Source organism: Mesoplodon bidens (genome assembly GCF_964165515.1).
Source record: "Mesoplodon bidens genome assembly, chromosome: 2".
Lineage (NCBI taxonomy): Eukaryota > Metazoa > Chordata > Mammalia > Artiodactyla > Ziphiidae > Mesoplodon > Mesoplodon bidens.
In genome coordinates, this window is record NC_138177.1 from 149583731 (window position 1) to 149600019 (window position 16289).

The window sequence follows — 16289 nt, forward strand, 5'->3', positions numbered from 1 at the left end:
CATAGATCATAAATTTCAATAACCTCTATAAAATTCTAAGACTTTATGCTGTCAATATGGTGTTCTCCCTCTCCCTGTCCCTCCTCCCTGCCTAACTTCTTTGTATTCCCAAAGTACTTATCACCTTTTAGTATATGGTACAGTTTACTCATTTATTATTTAAACTTCCTTATAATTTATGCTGCTTCTCCCTGCTACAATGAAGGCTGGCTCCTTTTTTGTTCACTAATATATCCTAAGAGCCTAAAACTATTCTTGGCACATAGTAGTCACTCAATAAATAGTTGTTCAATAAATAAATGAACTGTGGCCAATAAACCATACTTTCCAATTTAAAAACAAGGAAAATCAGCCATCTGAAAAGTTTTTCAGTAAAGGAAGAAAATTTAAAAATTGATTAAATCACTTATTTTTAAAGTTGGCCCATCAGTTTAGAGCATAAATGTCCAGATTCTGACCTTCAAAACCACCAACAATGAAAATTCTGCGTGCTTGAAAGGAAAGATTGAATTCCTAGTTAATGAAGTTTCTTTCCAAGCTCTTTATGTAAACAGTGGAGCATCATTTGCTCTCTAACTTGTCATGAATCTATTAGGAAACTGCTGGGCTTATGTACAAAAATAAAACACAAATATTTTGGGACCTGCAATTGGTTGCCAAAGTAGAGTTTCTCTTTTCACTTTTATCTTTCACTCAGCACTCTAAAAATAATAATCCCCTGCCCCACTGACAAGTCCTCAGCCAGATGGAGTAGATGAATATTGTGATGTGGCCAGTAAATTCCCAAAGAGAGATCTCTTGCAGACCGTGGGAAGAGTATTTCTGAGCCAAGGCCCAACTTTTGAAAGGTTTCTTTTGTCTCCCATAGTTTAAAGAGAACTTTAGAGCTTGACCTTCTTAAACTGTTTCCCCACCACATACAAACACATACACATAAATGTCCCTTAGGGAAGAAATGTGAACAGGAAACAAACATTATAGGGAATAGCCTGTATTCAATAAGCATTTATTAAATACTTCCTATGTAATTAATTAAAAGTAAATAATAAGAATGAGGCTAGGCATGAGGGCTTATAATGTAGATTGACTTAGTGAAAAGAAGTGTTTCGAAGAAGAGATGTTGTCAGTGACCCAGGCCCTCAGCCCAGCTTTCCTACCACCAAATGGGAGGACAAGGGGAAATTTCTGAGAAATTTCTAATTTGTTTAATATTATTACTTAGCATGTCCCAGATCCTGTGCTAGGATCTGTGGAGAGAGAAGTAAATAAGATACAGCCTTTGTCCTCAGGGGGCTCCCAGTGTGATACAGAAGACATAAAAAAGGAGATGACAATCCTTTGTGGTGAGTGCCATAATGTAAGGACTAGAAGCAGTGGGAGCCAGCAAGAAGTCCATGAGGCAGCAGTTCTTAAAGTAAGCTCCGTGGACCTCAGCAAGTCCCCAAGACCCTTTCAGGGGATCTATCAGGTCAAGGATTTTTTTTTTTTTTTTTTTTTTGCGGTACGCGGGCCTCTCACTGTCGTGGCCTCTCCCGTTGCGGAGCACATGCTCCGGACGCGCAGGCTCAGCGGCCATGGCTCATGGGCCCAGCCGCTCCGCGGCATGTGGGATCTTCACAGACCAGGTCACGAACCCGTGTCCCCTGCATCGGCAGGTGGACTCTCAACCACTGCGTCACCAGGGAAGCCCCAAGGCTATTTTTATAATAATACTAAACACTATCTGCCTCATTACTTGCCTCTTTCACTGCACTGATATCTGCACTGATGGTACAAAAGCAGTGGTGGATAAAACTGCTGGTGCTTTAGCATCAATCAAATCAGAGATACCAAACTATATTAATAGTCACTGTATTCTTCACTGCCACACACTTGAAATAAAAATAAAAATTAAAATTAAAATTAAAAAAATAAAACAAAGGAAGTTTCACTTAATGTCTTTGATGAGGCAATAAAATAATTTTATTAAATCTTTGTCCTTTAATATTCTATGTGATGAAACAAGAAGTACACACGTAAAATTTCTGTGCATATATGAAAGAAGTATGACAGTTGTCTCCAGAAAGGCACTTGGGCCATTGTTTGATTTTTGAACTGCTGCTTTTTTCACAAAACACTATATTTACTTGAAAGAAAAACTGACAAACTGTGGACAAAAAATTATCAAAATGAGTAAGTGGGCTTCCCTGGTGGCGCAGTGGTTGAGAGTCCGCCTGCCGATGCAGGGGACACGGGTTCGTGCCCCGGTCTGGGAAGATCCCACATGCGGCGGAGCCACTGGGCCCGTGAGCCATGGCCGCTGAGCCTGCGCGTCTGGAGCCCGTGCTCCCAAACGGGGAGAGGCCACAACAGTGAGAGGCCCGCATACCACAAGAAAAAAAAAAAAAAAAAAAAAAGAGTGAAGTAAGCCACTCACTTCAAGGAAAACCACTAACAATGATAATATTGGAGCTTTCAAGAGAAAATCAGAAGTCTGGGAAACTTGTATTTGTCATCACAAGCTTGCCAACATTCTTAAGGACTTTTCTAATGAGATTGGTGGTGATATTAACAAATGTGACTTTAAAAATATTGTATAATGAGTCAACATGGGGAAGATCTACATAACCTAGTGAACCAGTATTTTACAAATGATCAATGCATCAAGTTGCAAAATCATGCATGGGTAAAATGCCCAGTCAGAGTGCAAGTATTATAACAGAGTACAAAATGGTCATTGATATAAATGATTCTACATCGCAACTGATCTTTAACAAACTACCACTTATTGAGTTTGGTGTGTAGTATCGAAGAATACCCACGTTATCTGACAAAGGCTATTAAAATATCTTTCCCTTTTCCAACGATGTATCTGTGTGAGGTCGGGTTTTCATCACCCAAAACAACGTATCACAACTGATGAGAAAATTCAGCTGTTCTCTATTAAGCCAGACATTAATGAGACATGCAAAAAGATGAATGAAACCATTGCATTGTTCTCACTAATTTTTTTGCTTTGGAAACATAGTTATGTTTTCATTAAAATTTTACTGTTACCATGTAATAGGTTTGTTTCAATTTTTATGAATTACTGTTTTTAAAATTTCGCAGTTTGAATTTTTAATATGGTAGATATCAACAGATATAATCTATACAAACAAAAGTTCTTTGGGGTTCCCAATCATTTGTTTTTTTAATAAATTTATTTTATTTATTTATTTTTGGCTGCATTGGGTCTTCATTGCTGAGCGCGGGCTTTCTCTATTTGTGGCGAGCAGGGGCTACTCTTCCTTGTAGTGCATGGGCTTCTCATTGCGGTGGCTTCTCTTGTTGCAGAGCATGGGCTCTAGGCGTGTGGGCTTCAGTAGTTGCAGCATGAGGGCTCAGTAGTTGTGGCTCACGGGCTCTAGAGCACAGGCTCAGTAGTTGTGGTGCATGGGCTTAGTTGCTCCGTGGCATGTGGGATCTTCCCGGACCAGGGTTCAAACCTGTGTCCCCTGCATTGGCAGGCGATTCTTAACCACTGTGCCACCAGGGAAGCCCCCAATAATGTTTTTCAACTAATTTTTATTGGAGTATAGTTGCTTTATACCCAATAATTTTTTAGAGTGTAAAGGGTCCAGGGACCAAAACGTTTGAGAACTGCTGCCCTAAGGGAATAATTTAAAGTGAGTTTAAACTGAAGTAATCCCTCAACTACTTTCCTCAACTAGAGGAGAAAGTCCTCTAGCTCCCTGAAAACATTTGCTAGTTTAAACATGAGCATTTAAAATGGATGACAGAACCCTCTTGCACTGTTGGTGGGAATGTAAATTGATACAGCCACTATGGAGAACAGTATGGAGGTTCCTTAAAAAGCTAAAAATAGAATTACCACATGACCCCGCAATCCCACTACTGGGCATACACCCAGAGAAAACCATAATTCAAAAAGACACATGCACCCCAATGTTCACTGAAGCACTATTTACAATAGCCAGGGCATGGAAGCAACCTAAATGTCCATCGACAGATGAATGGATAAAGAAGATGTGGTACATATACGCAATGGAGTATTATTCAGCCATAAAAAGGAACGAAACTGGGTCATTTGTAGAGACGTGGATGGACCTAGAGACTGTCATACAGAGTGAAGTAAGTCAGAAAGAGAAAAACAAATATCATATATTAACGCATATATGTGGAATCTAGTAAAATGGTACAGATGAACTGGTTTGCAAGGAAGAAATAGAGACACAGATGTAGAGAACAAACATATGGACACCAAGGGGGGAAAGTGTGTGTGGGTTGTGGTGGGATGAATTGGGAGATTGGGGTTGACATGTATACACTAACATGTATAAAAAAGATAACTAATAAGAACATACTGTATAAAAAATTAAATTAAATTAAAGAAATGAATGACAGACATGAAGTTGAATGCTGTTCTTACTTCATAACTAGTTCTTACCTCAAAACCATGCTATAATTCCCAAGGCTTCTGCTTGCTTGGGCTAATACCAAGGAGAGAGAGAATCTTGCTGCAGAAGGAAAGGGTAGTCAAGTTTCAGGTCTCTTGTGGCCAAAACAATCACTTCACGGCTCGGCTCCCTTTTACCAACTCAGTGTTTTAAGTTAAAACAAATAATTTTCCAATAACTCATCACCAGCATTCTAAAGTGAAGGAGAGGCAGGGCAGGGATAGGCTGGTTTTATGGATGTGGCTCAGGACTTTTTCTTAGTAAGTTCTAAGCTGAGCTCCTATTCTTCTGGCTGAAAGTCTGGGGAAAATTACAAGTCCTATCTTTCTCATTGATTGCTGTATCCCCAGTATCTAGCATCTAAGATATTGGTTGGCACATATTAGGCACGCAATAAATATTGTTGAATGAGTCAAACTCGTTTATTTTTATTGCAGAAATTAGACTCTGCCTCCTAACTGGCAGGGAGCTAAGGCAACTGAAGATTTAAGAGATGGAGAGAAAAAGAGGAAGCTTCCAAAAGATTAGGAAATTGCAGGAATGTGTGTGTGAGAGAACGACCATTGTTCCTGCTATCTAATGTAGTTTAGGGAATTCCCTGGTGGTCCTGTGGTTAGGACTCAGTGTTTTCACTGCCCTGGCCTGGCTTCAATCCCTGGTAAGATCCCCGTAAGCCACGCAGCAAAGCAAAGAAAAAAAAAAAAATCAGATAATGTAGCTTAACAATCTGTGTCAAAATGTACTGCTTAAAACAAAAAAATTATTTTATTATTATCTCTCACAACTGTTGGAGTCTAGACTCAGGTGTTTGGGTTCTTTCGTGCAGTTGTCCCTGCTTCCAGGGAGTCTGTTCTCAACACAGCAACCAAAGTGATCCTTTTAAAAACTGTTATATCGCTGCTCCTCTGCATAATTCAAGGTCCTCACAATGGCCTACAAGACCCACAGGAACTGAATTCTTCACCCTCTCCCCCATTCCCTCTCTAGCCTCCTCTGCCATTATCCACTCTCACCCTGGCTTACTTTGCTTTAGCCATATTGGTCTCCTTGCTGTTCTTTGAACTTGCCATCTCTCTTCAGGGCCTTTGCACTTGCTGGCTAATCTTCTGGGAAGGCTCTTACCCAAGATACACATTTGACTCACTCTCTCCAAGCCACTGCTCAGTGTCACCATCTCAATGAGATCTTCCCAAATCCCACACCCCCGACCAACTGTTTTGATGGCTACAAGTGGATGTTTTCCATACCATAATAGTCTGGTTCAGAAAGCCAACGCTGAGTCGCCACATTAGACCTCACTGGACATAGAAAACCTTGGCAATCCTTGGTGAGTTCTCCACTGGCTAGCCCCAAACCGCAGCTCCCAAAGAGCTCTCTTTTCGCAGAGTGGCAGTTGAGGCCAGGTCCTAGAAGGAGAACTGCCTGAAGGAAGAGGTTGTGACTAGTTCCCCTGCCCTGTGAGGGACGCTCAGTGGGCCTTGGTGATGTGTGAATGAACGAAAAGGCTCAGGCGACCCCGCCTCCTCGCCTCCTCCCCTCCTCCCCGCCGTGCCCTTCTTGGCCGGCATCTATCACTCGGTGCTCGTTCCTTCTCCGCGGGCCTGCCCAGCTCGTCCCATCGATCTGCCCGGCCATCGCGCGCCTGCGCCTTTGGGCTGTCAGTCGGCGGCGGCGTGGGGAGCCACCCGAGCGAGCGGTTGTGGTGAGCGGGGACCTGAGGTAAAGCTGCGGCTGGTGCGCTGCCAGGCTGCGCACGAGCTGGCTGGCGGGGTGAGCCGCGCGGTGGAGGCCGCCGGGCTTCGCTGCACCGGAGGGAGGCGGGCTCCTCGAGCCTGGTTAAGGAGGGCCTGAGTGGCTGGCGGGGGTGCAGAGTCTGAGTCGCCAGCTCGAGTGCCTGCCCGACCCGGCCGCAGAGCCAAGTGCCCGAACTAGACGGAAGCTCGGGGGAGAATCCGAGCCAGCCACCTCGTGCAACAGATGGGGAAACTGAGTTTCAGGGAGGGGAGGATCTGCTAGAAGTCACAGCGAGTGAGCACCAGACCCAGGACCAGACGCCCTGAGCACAGTGCCTAGTCCTTTACACTTAAGTCCTTCGTTCATTTATTCTGTTTTTGGTTGTTTAGGTGCAAGACAGTGAAATACAATAAGGTCTGGCTGAGAGGTCAGTTATGATACGGTGTTTTGTCTTACCAGTTTACAAAGGGAGAAGGCAGTGTGTGCTATGCCGGAGGCAGGTCTGGGATGCCATGAGCACCCCCTTTAAAACTTGAATGGCTAATGCGTCTTTGCCTTGATTCCCATCACCCAGAGTCGTGGTAGTGACAGAGATATTTGACAGGCTGCCTGGTATCATGGATGGCTATGTTCATGATTATCATGAGAGCAGGAACCTCTGTGAACCTAGTGACCTGGGTTCTAATGTTTGAGCTTGAGTCTTACCACGGGGTTGTTGTGAGGTTCACAGATGCTCATTCCACAGAGCACTGATTGAGTGCCTCGCATCTGACGGGAGTTGTGTCAAGTACTGGGGATACAGCAGTGACAGTCAAGGAACTCATAAGAAATAGACGTTTAAATAAATGCGCAATACAGCCTGTAAAGGTAGAGATGATCTGTACATAGTAGAGTGGAAGCACTTAAGGAGAAAAGAGTTACGTCTCCAGGAGGGTGGGAACGGATAAGAATGGCTTTTTAGGCAAGGTGGTTCTTGAACTGAGTCTTAAAAGTCTAATAGGTGATTAAATACTAGGCACAGGAGAAAGGCAACCTAAGAAGCAAGAATAGCAATACAGGGACCAGAATTATGGTTCAGCTGGCACAGAAGGCTTCCATGACCTGTCGAATATCAAACACATAATGCTTGTCATGGGATTGACATTATTATGTGTGCTTTACATAGATTAACTCATTTAATATTTATAAATCTCTGTGAATTAGAAACTGTAATTATTCTCATCTTAGAAAATTAAGAAGACTGAGGTGGAGAAGTTATGTAGCTTGCCCTGGATCACACAGCTAATTCATGGTAGAACTAGAATTCAGACCCAGGCAGTCTAGCTTGAGGGCCTGTGAACTTAACCACCAGTCTCCCTTCTAGAAACTGCGGACGCTGAGAGTTTTAAATGTCAGGCCCCTTGTTACCTCACCTGTAAGTGGCAGAACCAGAACTCAGACTCAGGTCTTTTGACCCTTAAGGGTCCAGAGCTCTTTTCAACATAACATCAGATGTTATGGGAGTTATACAGTGCCAGATTGAAGTTAAATTCCAATCTTGAGGCAGTGCCTGCTGGAATTGAAATTACCACATCTTTAAGTTGTGGATGTTGTGCAAGAACCTTCACTTTGTGCTTGGGTGTACAGGGTGTGAGTGTTGTAGATTAGATACTGACGTGAGGAGCACAGGACTGATCACAATTATGGTAAAGGTGCAACATTATTTGCCAGTTTGGTGTTAAATAATTTTTTTTCCTAAACATTGAATTTCACACTTGTTTTTAAAAGGTTACATCATTGGTTGTAAGTCAAAGAGTACTTTTATTTTAAATCAATAAGGATTTGTGGTTTTTTAACGTCTTTATCTGAGTATAATTGCTTTACAATGGTGTGTTAGTTTCTGCTGTATAACAAAGTGAATCAGCTATACATATACATATATCCCCATATTCCTCCCTCTTATATCTCCCTCCCACCCTCCCTATCCCACCCCTCTAGGTGGACACAAAGCACCGAGCTGATCTCCTTGTGCTATGCAGTTGCTTCCCACTAGCTATCTATTTTACATTTGGTAGTGTATATATGTCCATGCCACTCTCTCACTTCGTCCCAGCTTACCCTTCCTCCTCCCCGTGTCAACTACATTCTCTGCATCTGCGTGTTTATTCCTGTCTTGCCCCTAGGTTCTTTAGAACCTTTTTTTTTAAGATTCTATATATATGTGTTAGCATACGGTATTTGTTTTTCTCTTTCTGACTTACTTCACTCTGTATGACAGACTCTAGGTCCATCCACCTCACTACAAATAACTCAATTTCATTTCTTTTTATGGCTGAGTAATATTCCATTGTATATATGTGCCACATCTTCTTTATCCATTCATCTGTCGATGGACACTTAGGTTGCTTCCATGTCCTGGCTGTTGTAGGTAGAGCTGCAATGAACATTGTGGTGCATGACTCTTTTTGAATGATGGTTTTCTCAAGATATATGCCCAGTAGTGGGATTGCTGGGTCGTATGGTAGTTCTACTTTTAGTTTTTTAAGGAACCTCCATACTGTTCTTCATAGTGGCTGTATCAATTTACATTCCCACCAACAGTGCAAAGAGGGTACCCTTTCCTCCACACCCTCTCCAGCATTTATTGTTTGTAGATTTTTTGATGATGGCCATTCTGACTGGTGTGAGGTGATATCTCATTAGAGTTTTGATTTGCATTTCTCTGATGATTAGTGATGTTGAGCATCCTTTCATGTGTTTGTTGGCAATCTGTATATCTTCTTTGGAGAAATGTCTGTTTAGGTCTTCTGCCCATTTTTGGATTGGGTTGTTTCTTTTTTTGATATTGAGCTGCATGAGCTGCTTGTATATTTTGGAGATTAATCTTTTGTCAGTTGCTTCATTTGCAAATATTTTCTCCCATTCTGAGGGTTGTCTTTTCGTCTATTTTATGGTTTCCTTTGCTTTTCAAAAGCTTTTAAGTTTCATTAGGTCCCATTTGTTTATTTTTGTTTCTATTTCCACTTCTCTAGGAGGTGGGTCAAAAAGGATCTTGCTGTGATTTATGTCATAGAGTGTTCTGCCTATATTTTCCTCTAAGAGTTTTATGGTGTCTGGCCTTACATTTAGGTCTTTAATCCATTTTGAGTTTATTTTTGTGTATGGTGTTAGGGAGTGTTCTAATTTCATTCTTTTACATGTAGCTGTCTAGTCTCCCAGCACCACTTATTGAAGAGGCTATCTTTTCTCCACTGTATATTCTTGCCTCCTTTATCAAAAATAAGATGACCATATGTGCGTGGGTTTATCTCTGGGCTTTCTATGCTGTTCCATTGATCTGTATTTCTGTTTTTGTGCCAGTACCATACTGTCTTCATTACTGTAGGTTTGTAGTATAGTCTGAAGTCAAGGAGCCTGATTCCTCCAGCTCCGTTTTTCTTTCTCAAGATTGCTTTGGCTATTCGGGATCTTTTGTGTTTCCATACAAATTGTGAAATATTTTCTTCTAGTTCTGTGAAAAGTGCCATTGGTAGTTAGATAGGGATTGCATTGAATTTGTATGTTGCTTTGGGTAGTATAGTCATTTTCACAATGTTGATTCTTCTAATCCAAGAACATGGTATATCTCTCCATCTGTTTGTATCATCTTTAATTTCTTTCATCAGTGTCTTATAGTTTTCTGCATACAGGTCTTACTTTTCCTTAGGTAGGTTTATTCCTAGGTATTTAATTCTTTTTGTTGTAATGGTAAATGGGAGTGTTTCCTTAATTTCTCTTTCAGCTTTTTCATCATTTGTGTATAGAAATGCAAGAGATTTCTTTGTATTAATTTTCTATCCTGCTACTTTACCAAATTTATTGATTAGCTCTAGTAGTTTTCTGGTAGCATCTTTAGGATTCTCTATGTATAGTGTCATGTCATCTGCAAACAGTGACAGTTTTACTTCTTCTTTTCCAAGTTGGATTCCTTTTATTTCTTTTTCTTCTCTGATTGCTGTGGCTAAAATTTCCAAAACTATGTTGAATAATAGTGGTGAGAGTGGGCAATCGTGTCTTGTTCCTGATCTTAGTGGAAATGATGTCAGTTTCTCACCATTAAGGATGATGTTGGCTGTGGGTTTGTCATATACGGCCTTTATTATGTTGAGGTAAGTTCCCTCTATGCCTACTTTCTGGAGGGTTTTTATCATAAATGGGTGTTGAATTTTGTCAAAAGTTTTTTCTGTATCTATTGATATGATCATATGGTTTTTCTCCTTTAATTTGTTAATATGGCTTATCACATTCATTGATTTGCGTATACTGAAGAATCCTTGCATTCCTGAGATAGACCCCACTTGATCATGGTGTATGATCCTTTTAATGTGCTGTTGGATTCTGTTTGCTAGTATTTTGTTGAGGTTTTGATTTATGATCTTTTATTGTGCCTCTCTTCTGTGGTAGCTGCTGTAAAGAGATTTTTTTGAATGTCAGACAGGTTCATTTATTACCTTGAGTGTGAAAAAAAAAGGAGTTAATTTGATTTGTTTCTGCAATTGGGCTCTGCAAATCTAGGTTAAGATACAAGCCTACCTTTGTGTTTATAGTGATATCTTTCTAGTTGGGGGTAATGAGAAGATGGGGACAAATGACTGGATTATTAGAAGAATCCTAACTCATTTCACACTTTTCAGAGATCTAATGTGCTTGTATTTGTGCTGTTAATTCTAGTCAGAAGTTTAAAATTTTTTTCAAGGAATATGAACTCACATATCAGAAGCCAACTTGGTAAACTCCTACTCCTGTAAGAGTCAGCTCAAGCATTACTTTTCTGTAAAACCTTCCATCTTTTCTAGGAAGACTTAGGTGTTACCGTCACTATACATGCCTACTGCATCTTAGCTGTATCCCTGCCATGGCATTAATGATAATATATTGTAATTTACTCTATTTGTCTTCACTTAATTGTGAGCAACTCAAGAACCAGGGCCAGATTTTTTTTTTTTCTTAATTCATATCCCTCCTCCAGCCCATCTCCCCAGGCTGGAGCTGAGAGTATATATCCGTGAGTAAGAGAATAGGGTAAATGTGATGTTTAGACTGCAGCTAAGGAGTCTTTCTTATTCTGGTTATTGGAGTTGGAAATGATTTATTTGTCATAAGTGGATATCAATAACCTAACTAAAAATAGGATTAATACTGTATGTGCTTTGATTTTTGTTACTTCTTTTTCTCTTGTTTTTCTCTGTGATTGCAGTTTGTAAAAATGGAATTTCAAGCAGTAGTAATGGCAGTTGGAGGGGGATCTCGGATGACAGACCTGACTTCCGGTATTCCCAAACCTCTGCTTCCAGTTGGGAACAAACCTTTAATTTGGTACCCATTGAATCTACTTGAACGTGTTGGATTTGAAGGTGAGTTATGGCAATGAGATGTATTCATAAAACTTTTAGGGTGTTTGATCCCAGTGATTTGTCAGTTTTATGAGGGTGAGACAGGACAAATGAAAGAAGACTAGGACTCAATGTTGGCTGGAGACTGGCCTCTTTAAATTAGGAACTCAGGAGTACTCTATCGCTGTGTGAAAAATGTTGAGAAGATAGTGCTAAGTGTTACTTTTTTAGAGCTAGTCTCCACAGTGATCTAAGATGAACCCTGGAAGGATGTCAGAACATGATATGAGGAATACAAGTGCCTCATAGTCAGTACTTACTGAGAACCTGTATGTGCCAGGTAATATATTAAGCACTAGGGTACAGAATTGAAAATATTAACTCAGACCCTCATTTCTAGAACCTTAAAGTCTATTGGAAAGATACACATGTAAACAGATTATCGTTGTGTAATGTGATAAATGTTATAACAGAGGCACATTATAAGTGCTTGTTATAAGGAAGTTGCTGTTTCTACTTGAGGGATTCAGAGAAGGCTTACAGAGTAGCTGACCCTTGAATTGAGTCTTGAAAAATAGATTACCAGGCCTACCAGTGTGGAGAGAGCATTCCATACAGAAGTAATAATGTATGCAGAGATAGAGTCATGATCAACACAGCATGTTCTGGCAGCTACTTTTCATTTTATTTGGCTGTAATATCAAGTGTAAGGGGGGAGGAGTAGATGTAATGAGAGAAATAAACAAGGATCATGCTATGAAGGGCCTTGTATTGCATGCTGATGAATTTAGATTTTTTTCCTGAAAGCAGTGGGGAACCAGTGAAAGGCTTAAACCAAGGTTTAATATGGTTAAATTAGTGTTTTAACTATTCTAAGTCCTTTGCATCTTTATATAAATTTTAGAATCAGCTTATCAGTTTCTACAAATAGGGTTGCTTTAATTTTGATTGAGATTGAATTGAATCCATAGATCGGTAGGAAGAGAATTCACAGCGTAATAATATTGAGTCTTCTGATCCAGGAGCGTGGTATATCTCTCCATTTATTTAGGTCTTTTGTAATTTCTCTCAACAGTGTTTTATAGTTTTTGGTGTATAGGACTTACACATATTTTGTTAGATTTATTTCTAAGTAGTTGATGTTTTTGATGTTATCATAAATGGTAATTATTCCAGTTTCCAGAAGTTTGTTGCTAGTACATAAAAATACAATTTCTTTATGCTGACCTTGCATCCTGTAACTTTGCTAAATACACTTATTATTAATTCTTGTAGCTTCTTGTAGATTCCTTAGGATTTTCTACAGTTTGACCTTTATAGGTCAAACTGTAGACATTGACATTTATAGAACATTGACATTTATAGACATTCCACCCAGTAAAGGAGAATGCACATCCTTTTCAAGTGCTAAGAACCTTTACCAAAATTGACCATATTTTTTAAAATAAAACAGGTCTCAGTAAATTTATAAAGATTAAAATCATACAAAATATATTCTCTGACCACAGTAGAGTTAAATTAGAAATCAATAACAGAGAGGTATCAAGAGAATCCCTAAGTATTTGGAAATTAAACCACATATTTCTTTTTTTTTTTTTTTTTTTTTTTTTTTTTGCGGTAGGCGGGCCTCTCACTGTTGTGGCCTCTCCCCTTGCAGAGCACAGGCTCCGGACGCGCAGGCTCAGCAGCCATGGCTCACGGGCCTAGCCGCTCTGCGGCATGTGGGATCTTCCCAGACCGGGGCACGAACCCGTGTCCCCTGCATCGGCAGGCGGACTCTCAACCACTGCGCCACCAGGGAAGCCCCTAAACCACATATTTCTACATAACGCAAAGAAGAAACCACAAGGGAAATTTTTAAAAAAATTTTTATTGTAGTATAGTTGATTTACAATGTGTGTTAGTTTCAGGTGTACAGCAAAGTGAATCAGTTATACATATATCCACTCTTTTTTTTAGATTCTTTTCCCATATAGGCCATTATAGAGAATTGAGGAGTTCCCTGTGTTATACAGTAGGTTCTTATTAGTTATCTATTTTATATATAGTAGTGTGTCTATGTCAAACCCAATCTCCCAATTTTACCCCCCCATCCCCTTGGTTTTCTACATCTGTGACTCTGCTTCTGTTTCGTAACTAAGTTCATTCGTACCCTTTTTTTAGATTCCACATATAAGCGATATCATATGATATTTGTCTTTCTGTGTCTGACTTCACTCAGTATGACAATCTGTAGGTCCATCCATGTTGCTGCAAATGGCATTATTTTGTTCTTTTTTATGGCTGAGTAATATTCCATTGTATATATGTACCACATCTTTATCCATTCCTCTGTTGATGGACATTTAGGTTGCTTCCATGTCCTGGCTGTTGTACACAGTGCTGCAGTGAACATTGGGGTATATGTATCTTTTCAAATTATTGTTTTCTCTGAGTATATGCCTAGGAGTGGGATTGCTGGGTCATATAATAGTTCTATTTTTAGTTTTTTAGGGAACTTCCATACTGTTCTCCATAGTGGCTGTGTCAATTTACATTCCCATCACCAGTGTAGGAGGGTTCCCTTTTCTCCACACCCTCTCCAGCATCTATTGTTTGTAGATTTTTTGATGATGGCCATTCTGACCAGCATGTGGTGATACCTCATTGTAGTTTTGATTTGCATTTCTCTAATAATTAGTGATGTTGAGCATCTTTTCATGTGCTTTTTGGCCATCTGACCAGAAGGGAAATTAGAAAATATTTTGAACTTACTGAAAATGAAAATCCAGTGTATTAAAATTTGAGGGATATAGCTAAAGTAATGATTAGAGAAAATTTTTTAGCATTAAGCACTCTGTTAGAAAAGAAAAAAATGTCTCAAATTATCATCTAAGCTTCTACTTTGACAAGCTGGAAAAAGAGCAAATGAAACCCAAATAAGAAGAAAGAAGGAGATAAAAATAATAAGAGCAGAAATAAATGAAATAGAAACCAAAAGTGTTAGAGAAAATCAGTAAAAACAGAAGATGGGGGGTTTTTTGAAAAAAATCAATAAAATTATTAAATCTTTAGTTAGACTGATCAGAAAAAGGAGAGAAAACACAAACTACTAATAACAGGAATGAGAGAGGGGACATCACTACAGATCCTATAGACATTAAAAAGATAATGAGCAGGGGAGTTACCTGGTGGTCTAATGGTTAGGATTTGGTGCTTTCACTGCTGTGGCCCAGGTTCAATCCCTGGTCTGGGAACTGAGATCCCACAGCCATGCAGTGCAGCCAAAAAAACAAAGAAAAAAGATAATAAGTAAATATTGTGAACAACTTTATGGTGATAAATTTGACAACTCAGATTTTTTTAAAAATTGCTTTGGAAGCTTCATGAAGGATCAGTGTGGAGGAGTTAAGACTATAAGCAGGGAGATGAATTAGGAGATTGTTACAAAAGTCCACACTAGCAATGAAGAGGGTCTGAGCTAAAGCATTAGCACTAAGGATGGAGAAGAAGGACCATCTGAAAAAGTTGTTGATTAATGGGGATGGGTAGCAGAAAGAATGGCAAGCGTTCCTTCTACTTTTTGCTTGGGTAACTGGGTGGATGGTGATGCCAATAATAGGAAAGGGAATATGGGACAAGGAACAGGTTTTTTGGTTTTTTGTTTTTCATTTCAGGTGACTTTTATATTTTTAATTAATTTTTATTGGAATATAGTTGCTTTACAATGTTGTGTTAGTTTCTGCTGTACAGCAAAGTGAATCAGCTGTATGTATACATATATCCCCTCTTTTTTTGGATTTCCTTCCCATTTAGGTCACCACAGAGCACTGGGTAGAGTTCCCTGTGCTATACAGTAGGTTCTCATTAGTTTTCTATTTTATGCATAGTAGTGTATGTATGTCAATCCCAGTTTCCCAATTCATCCCACCCCCCCTTCCCTCCTTGGTATCCATACGTTTGTTCTCTACATCTGTGTCTCTATTTCTGCTTTACGCGTAAGTTCATCTGTATCATTTTTCTAGATTCCACATATAAGCGATATTATACGACATTTGTTTTTCTCTTTCTGACTTACTTCACTCTATGACAGTCTCTAGGTCTATCCACGTCTCTGCAAATGGCACAATTTCGTTCCTATTTATGGCTGAGTAATATTCCATTGTATGTATGTACCACATCTTCTTTATCCATTCCTCTGTTGATAGACATTTAGGTTGCTTCCCAAGGAACAGGTTTGAGTGAAGACAATGAGTTTGGCTTTGGCCACAATGAGTTTGAGGTGTCCTATAGTTAGATATAGCAAATCAGAATACCAGATGGAGGTGGTGCCAGATCCTGGGCCCCAGAGTTGTGATCCAGTGTTTATTCCACTCATACCTTCTTGAGACAGACCCATGAACACTTCTTTGCAGTAGTCTGTATGACACTGACGTTAAGAGATGTGTTTTATTTTTTTAATTAAACATTTAAAAAAATATTTATTTTAATAAAATAAAATAAAAATAGTTATTCGGTTGTGCTGGGTCTTAGTTGTGGCTCACAGGCTCCTTAGTTGTGGCATGCAAATGTGAACTCTTAGTTGCGGCATGCATGTGGGATCTAGTTCCCTGATCAGGAGTGGAACCTGGGGCCCCTGCATTGGGAGCGTGGAGTCTTAACCACTGAGCCACCAGGGAAGTCCCAAAGAGATGTGTTTTAGAAAAGATTTTCTTTTTAGATCTCAGTCTCAGAGGTGAAGGACACATCTTAATACACTTTTAAATATACTACTTCCCTTTATTAA

At 39.8% G+C, this 16289-nt stretch overlaps 1 protein-coding gene across 2 annotated transcripts in view; it reads left to right on the forward strand.

Moving 5' to 3' along the window:
* The first annotated feature begins 6062 nt into the window (after nt 1–6062).
* The window catches only part of EIF2B3 (eukaryotic translation initiation factor 2B subunit gamma), a 150382-nt gene continuing 140155 nt past the window's right edge, over nt 6063–16289 (forward strand). For both annotated transcript variants that reach the window (XM_081225806.1, XM_081225807.1), the window contains exons 1-2: nt 6063–6158; nt 11389–11545. In XM_081225806.1, the coding sequence (XP_081081932.1) occupies nt 11398–11545 (148 nt within the window). In that variant the 5' untranslated portion in view covers nt 6063–6158; nt 11389–11397. The remainder of the gene's footprint in view (nt 6159–11388; nt 11546–16289) is intronic.